This window comes from Protobothrops mucrosquamatus, unplaced genomic scaffold (genome assembly GCF_001527695.2).
Source record: "Protobothrops mucrosquamatus isolate PMUCROS unplaced genomic scaffold, P.Mucros_1.0 scaffold53, whole genome shotgun sequence".
Lineage (NCBI taxonomy): Eukaryota > Metazoa > Chordata > Lepidosauria > Squamata > Viperidae > Protobothrops > Protobothrops mucrosquamatus.
The window spans coordinates 911,627-924,015 of NW_015386434.1; the positions used below are offsets into that span (position 1 = coordinate 911,627).

The 12,389-nt window shown below is 33.5% G+C and overlaps 1 protein-coding gene across 1 annotated transcript in view; it reads right to left on the bottom strand.

The window, feature by feature from the left end:
* Positions 1 to 12,389, bottom strand: part of CFAP69 (cilia and flagella associated protein 69) — a 36,364-nt gene that overhangs the window by 1,633 nt on the left and 22,342 nt on the right. Inside the window, exons 15-22 of the mRNA XM_015811851.1 lie at positions 11,933 to 12,051; positions 10,403 to 10,484; positions 6,772 to 6,964; positions 4,674 to 4,811; positions 3,306 to 3,382; positions 2,299 to 2,496; positions 1,951 to 2,037; positions 1,413 to 1,517 (exon numbers count right to left, since the gene is read on the bottom strand). Of these exons, the coding sequence (XP_015667337.1) occupies positions 1,413 to 1,517; positions 1,951 to 2,037; positions 2,299 to 2,496; positions 3,306 to 3,382; positions 4,674 to 4,811; positions 6,772 to 6,964; positions 10,403 to 10,484; positions 11,933 to 12,051 (999 nt within the window). The remainder of the gene's footprint in view (positions 1 to 1,412; positions 1,518 to 1,950; positions 2,038 to 2,298; positions 2,497 to 3,305; positions 3,383 to 4,673; positions 4,812 to 6,771; positions 6,965 to 10,402; positions 10,485 to 11,932; positions 12,052 to 12,389) is intronic.

Sequence of the window (12,389 nt, forward strand, 5' to 3'; positions counted from 1 at the left end):
TGCAGCTGCCGGCTCATATTTAAGTGATTGTCCACTAGGACTCCGAGATCTCTCTCACAGTTACTACTATTGAGCAAGGTACCCCCTATATTATACCTGTATATTTGGTTTTTCTTGCCTAAATGGAGAACCTTACTTTTTTCATCATTGAATTTCATTTTGTTAGATAGCACCCAATGTTCAAGTCTGTCCAGATCCTCCTGTATCCTAAGCCTGTCTTCTGGAGTGTTGGCTATTCCTGCCAGCTTGGTGTTGTCTGCAAGTTTGATGAGTTCCCCATCTATCCCCTCGCCTAGATTGTTGATGAAGATGTTGAAGAGCACTGGGCCCAGAACAGAGAACTGGGACCCCCCACTACACACTTCCCTCCATGTAGAAGTCTTATAAATTCTGCTTACTTTCACAGTATGTAATCCAATAGATTGTATTTTTTGTGTGTATGTGTGTATCTATGTATGTTAGAAAGAATCAAAAATACCACTACATATGTATCTAATCACATCTATATCCTGATTGATATTTAATGTTCAAATCAAAATCTTTTACAACAATCATAGACAGAAAAATATTAGAGGTCATTTGCACCAAAGCCAATTATTTAATACTTTTAAACCATCCAATTTATAACACGAATAAAAATTCAGTTTCAATACAATTATTTTAACATACTAAATGTATATTGGAAATGCCTTGCTGAAAAAAAGGTTCATACTACTGTAGTTTCAAAAAAATCATTGATAAAATGGCAATAGGCTTTCCTTAAATTTCCATAGGGCCATGAGCATAGTAGAATCATATAGTTAATATTTTGGCATATTTATGGTTTATCTGAAAAAAATAATTTTAATATAAGTTTGAATATTTTATTTGCAGAATTATCCTGCTTTATGGTAATGTAATACAAAATGTTTTACAGGGGTTTAAATCTTAAATATTTGATTGAATCAATTTGGTCTCGTGGTTAAGACACCAGGCTAGAAAACGGGAGACCTTCAGAGTGCTTCCTTGGCCACAAAAGCTAGATGGATGGGTCAGTCATTCTCTGTCAGCCCAACGCACTTCACAAGTGTCCCAAAGGAGCTTTTTCAAGAGGCAAATGGACTTTCTTATTTTTCTTAGAAGACATTTCACTTCAACTATGAAGAAGCTTCTTGTAGGAGAAGTGAAACGTCTTCAAAGAAAAACAAGAAAGTCCAGTTGCCTCTTGAAAAAGCACCTTTGGGACAACCATGACCTGGATGACTGAAAATCTCCATAGACATTCACCTAAGAGGTTTGTTGTCAGAGGGAAAATAGGAAGAAAGTGTGACTTGAGTTATATGTAAAAATAATAAAAGTAGGATATAAATAATAAAATAAAAATTAATTGCTTTAATTTGGATTAGAAATGAACAATTAAGAATTTTACTCACTGTTGTATTTAGGCCTTTAATGTCAGTTGGATGGAAAGTTGCACTATAGTGTTTCATCTTTGGTCTAGAATTTTCTATAGATTTTTCTCGAAGTCTTTTTGCTTTCTAGGAAAAAAATGGAAACATTTAAGTTCATAATAAATTAGGTTTTGTTAATGAGAAATTTAATGTCAGAATGATACATAGAATATTTCAAACCATGCTTTTTTAAGTGTCAATCCTGAACCAAAGTGATGTGATTATGTAAATAGTTATGCTACATGTAAAGCATGCTACATAAAATAACTGCACGCTGTCAACAACTATGACAAAAATCAAAGGAATTCTTATGTCCATATTATAGAAATTCTTATTTATTCACTGCCTATTCTTAACATGCTTTTTCATATTCTTAATATTAAATCTATTTTTAAAATAGTTTTAAAATGATTAATAGTGCAATGGCTTCATCAGTAAACTATTAATTCAGTTACTTACAGAAATATGAATTTGAAATATATTATCATCCCTAGTAAAGTCTACTGAATAGCTTTCTTACCTTCAGAGCCTCATAATTTGATGTGCGAGCTAAGAAATTTTCCCAAGATTTATTGACCATTTCCTTTTGTTTATGGAGAGAATGAATCTAGAATGGAAAACAGGAGAAGGAAACATTCTCATTTTTTTAGAAGTCTTTTTAATGGAAAAAGAATTTAAAGAAAATCTTAGCTTATTGTTTAGCAAAGCATAAAGTTCAAGTCACTGTATATCTGCAAATAGTCTCATGTCTAAAGTTCATGTAGTATATTACATATATGTCCCATGAAACTGCCATGGCATTAAAGAAGTAACGTTTTAACTAGCTATAACAGTTATTTCTAAATAAATTATTGTGTCACAAACTTACCCTCCCATAACATTTTTCCTCCTCCTGAAGTTCCTGAAACTGCTGGCTTTCTAGCATCTCAGTTTGGAGAGAGACTACAATCTTTCCAACGTTTTCAAGGGCTTCAGTAATAAGTTGTAATGCTTCCTGATCAGGTGTCACTGGTCTAAATTTTTCTTTTTTAAGTTCTGCACATACTTCATCCCAGATCTCACCAACCTTTATATATGATAAACAAATGAGGTGTTTTAAAATATCAGTATCATATTAATTTCCCTCCCCACACCAATAAACTGTTCATTATCCAAGTAGTATTGGACAAATTTGTCAAGGAATATTTTTCAAGAAATTTTGGAAAGCAAAACTCAGCAGTTCTTTAAAAACCTGTGTGCCACTGTAACTCGAGCTTTTAAGATTATGGTATGAAAGATGAATACAATGATGCTCTCTTGCTCTACTAGGGTGTCAAACTGCCGGCCCATGGGCCAGACGCATCACCAGGAAACCGTGCCCATCCCATTGCCGGCAATGGAGAAAAAGCTCCGATATGTCGCGCGATGTCATGAGTTTGACATGTCTGCCCACTGACAGATGCACTGAAGTAAGCAGTTCCTTTAATTGATCAAGTTTCTGAAGGTTAGTTAGATCCGTAGATTTTTACTTTACATCAATCTACATTTGTTTTTTTCATTTTTGTTACAGGTCACCTAAAAAACTATAATATCAAATATGAAATTAACAGACTCAGATGTCTAATATCGAATTAGAAATGTTTGTGAAAAAAACATTAAAATATTTTCTAGTTTTTACCAATAATGATATTATGATCATACTTTCAAACAATATAGGTCAAGTGTTAATTCACTGAGAAAGCTACTGTATATTAATAAATGTAGGAAGCAAATACTAAGTTATTTTTTTAAAGTTAAAATAGTTTTGGGAATTTAAAAATGATGAAATAAAGATACATTTCTCCACATCTACTAACTGCACCAATGAAACAATAGATGAAAAGCTACGCTACTTACCTTGAAGTCTAGGTACCTGCGTATAATAGCAAGTGTAACAAAATCCCTTGCACAGAGTCCAGGCAAGTTTTCAAAACCTGAAGTAATGTATCAATTGTTATTTTTAAAGCATCATTATATTTTAAAGATTAACATTGTCTAATATTTATGTATAATGCACACATTTGCAAAATGAAATTATTCCCATCAAGAAACACTGGATGATACTTAATGGTTGGTCTTTGAAGTTATGTAATCAGAACTCATGTGTTTTAACTCTTCCCACCCCTTATCTGCTCTTTTGACTGCACCGCACAGTGGACTTCTTGGCAGTGACAGCGGCACAAGGGCTGAAGTAGAGACCCAGGGCCTTCAGCAATCTCAGCCAGCCTCCACCATCTTAGGCCACTACTTCAGTCTCAGTACTGCCAGCACAAGCCAACATGAAAGGAGTACCACCACCAAGGAGTGTTGCCTCAAGCCCTAACTGTGGTCAGCCACTCCAATGCCAGAGCACAAAGTAACAGCTGCCCCCAATGCTGTGTGCTCTGCAGGCCTTGCTACCTCCATCCTGCCATTTTCTTTCTCCTATTCCTAACAAGGTATGTCTATCCTGGCCCTGTGTGAACAGCTGCAGGCCATGGCAGGCCTTCTTTGCAAGGCTGTGCATGTTCATCTCCAAATCTTGTGTATTCTTTTCCAGACTGAGTGCTGCCTTCTGGCAATACTTCTCACAATATTTCTGAGGCCTTCCAAATTTCCATACTAAGGTTTCTGCTGAGGCAGCTAGCAGTGACTGAGGCTGAAGTAGAGACCTAAAGGCAACAATGTCCAGCTGAGATTGTTGAAGTTCTGGGCATCTATTCAGCCCTATCAGCCATGTCATTGCTGCATGCCACTCTGTAGCGTAACTAAAAAATAAGACATAAAGATGGGTGAGGAAGTTGAAGAGGTGGCAGTCCGTTACTTTCTGAGATTTGAGATTCCCAAGCTGGGAATGCCATGGGTTGGGATGGAATTTTACCCAATGACTGGTAGGATTCAGATAACATTGGAATAGGGATTGCTGTCACTAAGTGACACATCACATGATACCACATTTTACAACTACATCATTTAGCAATGGAAATTCCAGTTGCAATTACTATCGTTACTTGAGGACTACCTGTATTTGCAGAACCTCTTTTTTACATATTAAATATACAGAAGCATCTTCAAGACCAATTACTCACAATTCTATTACTAATGTTTTGTAATAGCAACTTAACTATATTCCTCACAATTGTTTTTTTTTATGTTAGCTTGTGTCAAATTGTTTTCTGTTACTTTTATTCATCATCTATAATACATGGAAAAGCAATTTGTTGGAAACAAAATCATGGCTCTTACCTAATTTACATATTAGACAATAAATTTTTGCCCTCATATTTTCAGCAACATCCATGACAGCAATAGTGGGACAGCTAGCAGGCATTGGAATTATTTCTTGTGTTTTTTGGAACTGGCCAACTAGTGGCTTCTTTGTATCTATAGCATTAAAAAAACACTTATTAAAAGGTCTACAACAACTGTAATATTTTTAGTGAAATGTAACTGCATCCTGTATTTTTTTAAAAATAAAAATTTCAGAAATAATTTCTTAATGCAGATATTATATGATGAAAATTGGAATTGCTTTACTTATAAAACCTCTGTGAGACATATCAGTATGGAAGGATCTGCAAAAACAGTAAAATTCTCACAACTGTCCATATTTCTTAATAGTATATAAACAAAGAATTATAAATGTTTGCAATCAATGCTTTTTTTGTAATAATAAAAAAAAGGTGCCGGAACTCACAGATGTCATACAACCCACCTTTCCTACCCTACAAGGTTCCATCCAAAAAAGGTGCCGGAACTCTGTTCTGGGTGTTCTATGACAAAAAGAGCCCTGTTTGCAATCAAACATTTTCAGCCATTACTACAGCAGTAGTATATATTTATGTAAATTTTATTGTGAAGTTATTTAACATCAATTCTTCTAATAGCAGATTTCATATTATTCAAAAACTTTCCAGCTTTTTAAAAAAAACAACATCATATTATATTTATAACAATGTTGTCTCTATTTTAATGATTGAGGTAATATATGATTTTAATGTCCAAATATAAATTCAACCTATGTAATTGGTTGCAGAAAAATAACAGAACATTTGTTAGGAATCATATTTATTGTATCACATTCTGATCTCTATATTATCTTCACTGGTACAAATCATTATTTTCTAGGAAACTGATGATGTTTATGAAAAACAATTTCTGTTTCAAATGCTATTTCATGGTAAACAAATCATGGAAAAAAGCATGTTCTTACTTTTTTAAATAATATACTGGTACATTTTCAGGAAGTTCATCCTGTTTCTGATTTCACTAACTGTAGTTAAAGCACAACACAATTCTCAAGTTCAGCCATAGATAGATAGATAAAGTATATATGCATTTATGTATTATTTATTTATATTTTGTAGCTGTCCATCTTCCTCAAATATGAACTATGACTTTTAATAATAGTCCAGATGTCTACAGACGTTTATAGTGGAAAACATGTGAGTTGCTGGGGTGCTTCCATTCTGTTAATTCCTGCTGCCTGCTCTTTGCTTTTTAATCAGAAATGTTAAATTTTATAGATTTGGTGATGGGTTTTTTTATATTACTGTTTTGTGTTTTTTACTATATGCTACCTGGTGACTTTTTCATAAAAAAATGGATGGCCATATAAATATGATAAATGAATCAATGATTCTGGTACAAGTAGTTCTTGTTTAGCTACTGCTCATTGAAGCAACCGTTTGAAGGTATGACAGCACCAAATGAGGACTGGCCCTCAAAATCGCAGCTGCCACATGCCCCTGCAATTACAATTATAATTTGGACACTTTGCAACTAGTGCACAATTATTGTAGTTGTAGTATCCCACAGTCAGGTGATCACTATTTATAATCTTCACTGCCAGCTTCCTACAAACAAATGCAATGGAGAACCCGGGAAGAAATCAGAAGTCATGATCATGTGACATTGCTTTTAATGACTGTGTAATTTGCCTAATAACTGATATTGGAACTGCTGTCATAAGTTGATGCGTTCAAGTGATTTTTGCCAGTGGTTAACTGCAGATCAAGCCTTCTCCTGTCCAGCTTTTCTATTGACTGACTTACCCACGTTTCTTCTAACATCAAAGCATTAAAAACAATTTTAGTCATAGCAGAAGTATCTATATAGGATTAAGAAAAACTGAAAACTTAAGATTGCTTTCAGACCAGTGGTAGGATTCAGCCGGTTCGCACCACTTTGGCAGAACTGGTAGCTAATTTTTTGTTGCCCAGGCCCAGAATAGACTTCTGGAAGCGACATCCACACAGAGAACCAGTTGTTCACATATTTGAATCCCACCACTGCTTCACACTATGGTTGTTCATGAGGTAAAATACCATGGACCAATACTTACCAACAATTCTTCCAGCTTTATCATGTTTCACTCCCATCTCTTCTTCTTCTTGTCTCCATAAGTTTATTAACAAATTAGCTGCTGTTTGGTCTTTTTTCCCTCGCCAAACATTGATGTGGGATACAGTTTTAGGATTATCACAAAATTCAACTAATATTCCAAGAATTAGGTTACATACATTCTTTTGATTTAACTTTACAGAAAAAAACAGGAAAGAAAGGAAGTTATGAATGAAATAACCAAAGACCTAAAATATTTTTAAAAATAATTATTACCATTTAACCAATATTAACTACAGGAATTCAAATATATAGAATATTTTAACATAAAGGTATTCCATAATAATGAAGTGAATGAGAAGCTCTCTGTAACCTGAAATTATGAGACCATAGAATTTTAAATTCATGTTGAAATGTATAACATAGTGTTTATTTTAGGGTGTATGAAACAAGTATATTAGGGATATATGAAACAAATATTTTTTGAAATCTTTAATTTATTACCATGCATAGAAAAATGAAAAATACGTTTCAAAATTACATACAAAACTTTTAATATATTTTTTTAATTTTAAGGGCATTGTATTATGCATAATATCTGGAAAATTTTAACTCCAAAGAATATTTGTCCCAATTTTAGAAAAGTTAATTGCAAGTTTCTAACTTTCACTGTTTCACAAGTATGTTCAAACTATGAAAGTAATCCTATTAAAAATCAGTTCAGTGCTGATTGGATATTTGACATTTTTGCTTTTTCTTCAATCCTGTATGTAGTCTTCTTTTTTCTGACAATAATAGGTGATACATAATTTAAGTCCTAACAAAACTTTTACTTAGATCCTTTACTCCATTTTAGGGAATAATGTTTTTTAAGAATTCTAAGTTTTCTGAAACACAGTTATATGGTTTTGAATAAAGCATACAAATAGAATGAACAATTGTTTCTGCAAAGTATTATTTTAATAAATTTAACACGATTGCATGCGTTCAAGACATATTTTCTTAAAGGAAATTAATCTGTTTGATTTATATCCCACTTTTTGCACAGGAATTCAAGGCAATGTAGACAGGAATCCCTTCTCCTATTTTCCCCCCAGCAAAAAATCCAGCCCAAAATTATCCAGTCACCTTCAATGGCTGAGGTTGGACTTGAACTTAGATATCCCTAATCTTTGTCCAAAAACTCAACCATTACATCACACTGGCACTCCTAAATTTATAATTTCTATAACACAGCATTACTTTGGGACAGAATAGGAATAGATCTGACTGTGTAATTTTCATCCCTTTTTACTCTCCTACTGTGACAGTATTAGAATTGAAAAATGGTAGCTTTACATCTAAGCAATCATTATAAAAACTATTTTACTGATTAACATAAAATGCTCCTAGAGTATCTGAATAAAAACATTTTCTTAACTGAGAATTTATTTAAAATAGTTGAAAAAGTAATAGAGTTAAATTTCTGTAAAGTTTTGGGTTCAAACAATGTAAAAATACATTGTTTGAACTCAATTACTTTGCATTCTCTGAAATATCAGAGGCATTGAAAATATTTGAAAAGGTCTTTAGTAAGATAACTGACAATTTATTACCGATTTAAAAAAACAAATTTCAATTTAGACAATATACAAGAGTATCCTATATTTCCCAATAAATGCTTTAGGCTTTAAAGCAATGTTAAATATATTTCTTATGACTAAAAATTCAAATCATTTCAGCAAAATATTCTCTTAGACTCCCTAAGACATTTTAAAAAGGTGAGCCTTATATGCTAGACATGGAGTCAATTTTAAGCAACTTTGGTAAATGCTATGACTGTATTGACTTAATTATTTATTTTACCTGACTTATATACAGGTAGTCCTTGATTTACAACAGTTCATTTACTGACTATTCAAAGTTACAACAACACTGAAAAAAGTGACATAACCTTTTTTCACAATTATGACACTTTTTCACAATTATGTCATGTGATCAAAATTCAGACATTTGGCAACTGACTCGTATTTAATGACAGTTGCAGTGTCCCCAGGTCATATGATTATCTTTTGCAAATTTATGACAAGCAAAGTCAATGGGGAAGCTGGATTCACTTAAAAACTATGTTACTAACTTAACAATTGCAGGAATTCATTTAACAACTTTGGCAAGAAAAATGGTAAAATGTGGCAATATTCACTTAACAAATGTCTTAACACCTGAGCCCAAAACAAAATTTTTGGGCTCAATTGTGATTGTAAGTTGAGGACTACCTGTATTTCTTATAATGCCATTATTTAGATAACTGTGGTTAATTGTGTTTTTAGAAAAAAAGCCTAAGGGTTAAAATATTAATTTTTTATTAAACTATATCTACAAACTCTAGAATATTTTAATATGTAAAGAATTTAACAGAATAACAGAGTTTGAAGGGCCCTTGGAGGTCTTCTAATCCAAACCCCTGCTCAGGCAGGAAACCCTATACCATTTCAGACAAATGGTTTTCTTAAAAACTTCCCATGTTGGAGCATCCATAATTTCTGAAGGCAAGTCATTCTACTGATTAATTGTTCTAACTGTCAGGAAATTTTTCCTTAGTTGTAGGTTGCTTCTCATCTTGATTAGTTTCCACCCGTTGCTTCTTGTCCTGCCTTCAGGTACTTTGGAAAATAGCTTGACTCCCTCTTCTTTGTGGCAACCTCTGAGATATTGGAACGCTGCTATCATGTCCCCCCTCGTCCTTCTCTTCATTAGACTAGACATACCCAATTCCAGCAACCGTTCCTTATATGTTTTAGCCTCCAGTCCCCTAATCATCTTTGTTGCTCTTCTCTGTACTCTTTCTAGAGTCTCAGCATCTTTTTTACATCGTGGTGACCAAAACTGGATGCAGTATTCCAAGTGTGACCTTACCAAGGCATTGTAAAGTGGTATTAACACTTCACGTGATCTTGATTCTATCCCTCTGTTAATGCAGCCTAGCACTGTGTTGGCTTTTTTGGCAGCTGCAGCACACTGCTGGCTCATATTTAAGTGATTGTCCACTAGGACTCCAAGATCCCTCTCACAGTTGCTACTCTTGAACAAGGTACTCCCTATACTATACCTGTGCATTTGGTTTTTCTTGCCTAAATGGAGAACCTTACTTTTTTCATCATTGAATTTCATTTTGTTAGATAGCACCCAATGTTCAAGTCTGTCAAGATCCTCCTGTATCTTAAGCTTATCTTCGGGAGTGTGGGCTATTTTTGCCACTTTGGTGTCATCTGCAAATTTGATGAGTTCCCCATCTATCTTTTTCTTTTCATATTTAGAATTAGGTATAAATTACTTGTGGGCTTTTTCTGACTTTAGTTTAGTTTTGCTCTTTTATAAGAGGTTTTATGTTCCTGTTCTGGTTTTGCCTTTATTTCCCCTCTTTTTTTCTTATGTAGTTTGCTATAGGGTACTTTCTTTAAAACACATAGTCTTTTATACTACATTAATGTAGATGTCATATATATGCACAAGTTAAAATATGTTAACTGTAATATTAAGAAATATTAATTACTTTATTAAAATAATATTTTGATGACCGTATATACTTTGAGAAAATTCAGTAAAATATAGTCAATATTTTTGTCTACTTTTATGTAAATAATACTACTTACTAAAAGCAAATCTAATAGAGTGAAGAGACCTTCTTTTTCAAGAAAATAGTCTTCCAAAATAGTGCAACCCATGACACAGCACCTTAAAAAAAAATATTTTCAGTTTGTAGGATATGCTTTCAATTTAAACGTTATACTTTCAATGAATGATTTTCACTAACAAGCTGCAAAGGGAGAGAATTTCTAATATAATTAATCATATACAAAGTCCAAAATAAAGAAAAGGTATTTTCACATTTTATTTAATAATGTTTTATTAAGAATTGCTGTGGCTGACATTAAACTACTACAGCCTGATTTGGCAAACATTTAATCTCAAAAATTTAATTTATTTTCAAAAACATATATTCTATTATATAGCATCAATGATTTAGCTAACCCAGTGCTATTGGCACTATAGTACCAACCTAGGATTGAAGGCAAGAATGCAAAAAGTATGTGGATCATATATTTTCTGATCCGTATGCTCCACCTCCCTCCCTCCCTCCCACATTTTTTCATATCCAGGGCAGTAAAAGGGCAGAAATAAGGAGAGTGGGACTTGTTGAATTTCAGGTGAGCACAGCAGGGCAGAAGCATGAGGCCCTGTCCTAAGGACTGCATTGCTTAACAATGGAAATTCCAGTCCAGTTAGGGTCATTAAGCAAGGACTACTTGTATTTTCTGATCTGTCCCTCTTCTTCCTGGTAGACTCTACTATCCTGCAATGCTCCCAGCCTCCCCTTTGCTCTCTTCTGCATTTCCTTCCTCATCCCTTCTCACTGAGTTCCACCATTTCAACTTTCTCCTAAATGCTTATTCCAACTTCCCCCTTGACAATGTCTGATGTCATCCCTATGTGCTCCCCTGTGTTTTCCCTTTTGCTTCCTTATTTTTCTGCTATGTTCCCTGAAGCTTTCAATATTGGTTTAAACTTATGCATGTGTATATATGTTCTGTAAATATATATGAATATAAATGTGAAGAAATGTCTAATATCAGCTTGTGTCCCTGAATGTGTTTCTTTTTCTCCCGAGATCCTGGCCCTGTCTATACTTCCATCTATATTGCCACATAATTCTTAAAAGCACTCCAGTTTCATATATGAATTTTTTTGCCCAGGATTTGAGACTTCTGTATGCAAAGTACATGCTCCACTTGATTTATGGCAATTCTCCCATAAGTCAAATTATTAGTATGATTGATATAAGCTGTATATCGAAAGATCATTTATTAAGGATCTACAAAATATTGCCCTTATTTGTACAAAGCACTGGTTTGAATTTAATATTTGTACTAGGAGAGTAAACAGGGAGATTAAAGTTGGCTGGAATTTTAAAGCAAAACCAATTCATGTCCATTCTTAATAGTAACAAAACTAAAATAAAAAAAATCAGTAATTAAATATCACAACCATTTAAAATTAAACATTTAAAGTCTAAACTAAGAAAATGCTTTTGATTTTTTATGATCCATTGAATTTATTTAACTAATTTGCCTGTCTGTCTCCCTTCTTTCAAAGATTAAAATTTTTGAAATAGCTATATTTACCATAAGCAGTCCAGAGCACAGAAAAGAAGACGATTATGACCCAATCCACTATAGAAATTTTTGGCATCTATCTTCATAAATGGAATAAGGGTATCCACTCCTTCCCATCCAAAGAGCTCCTATTTAATAATGAAACTTACATTATTCTGTAAGAACTATAAATAATTGTTCCTGTCTGTTCTACTTTGCTCAAACTGGATCTAAAATATTGTGTCCATTTGGAGCATAATACTTTAGGAAGGTAATTAACTAACAGGAGCATGCAGGTATGTAGTATTTGGATATGAAAGAGCGAAAAGCTTCAAATTTGGCATAATCATATTCTCAATATCCATTACAAGAGGTTTGCCTTTTATTGGGCTTCCACAATAGCTAGGCAGGCTCAGGAAAATATTCATTTGGAATAAGAGATTTTACAGAGATGGTAACAGGATGTGACCATGTGGCATTCCCTTTA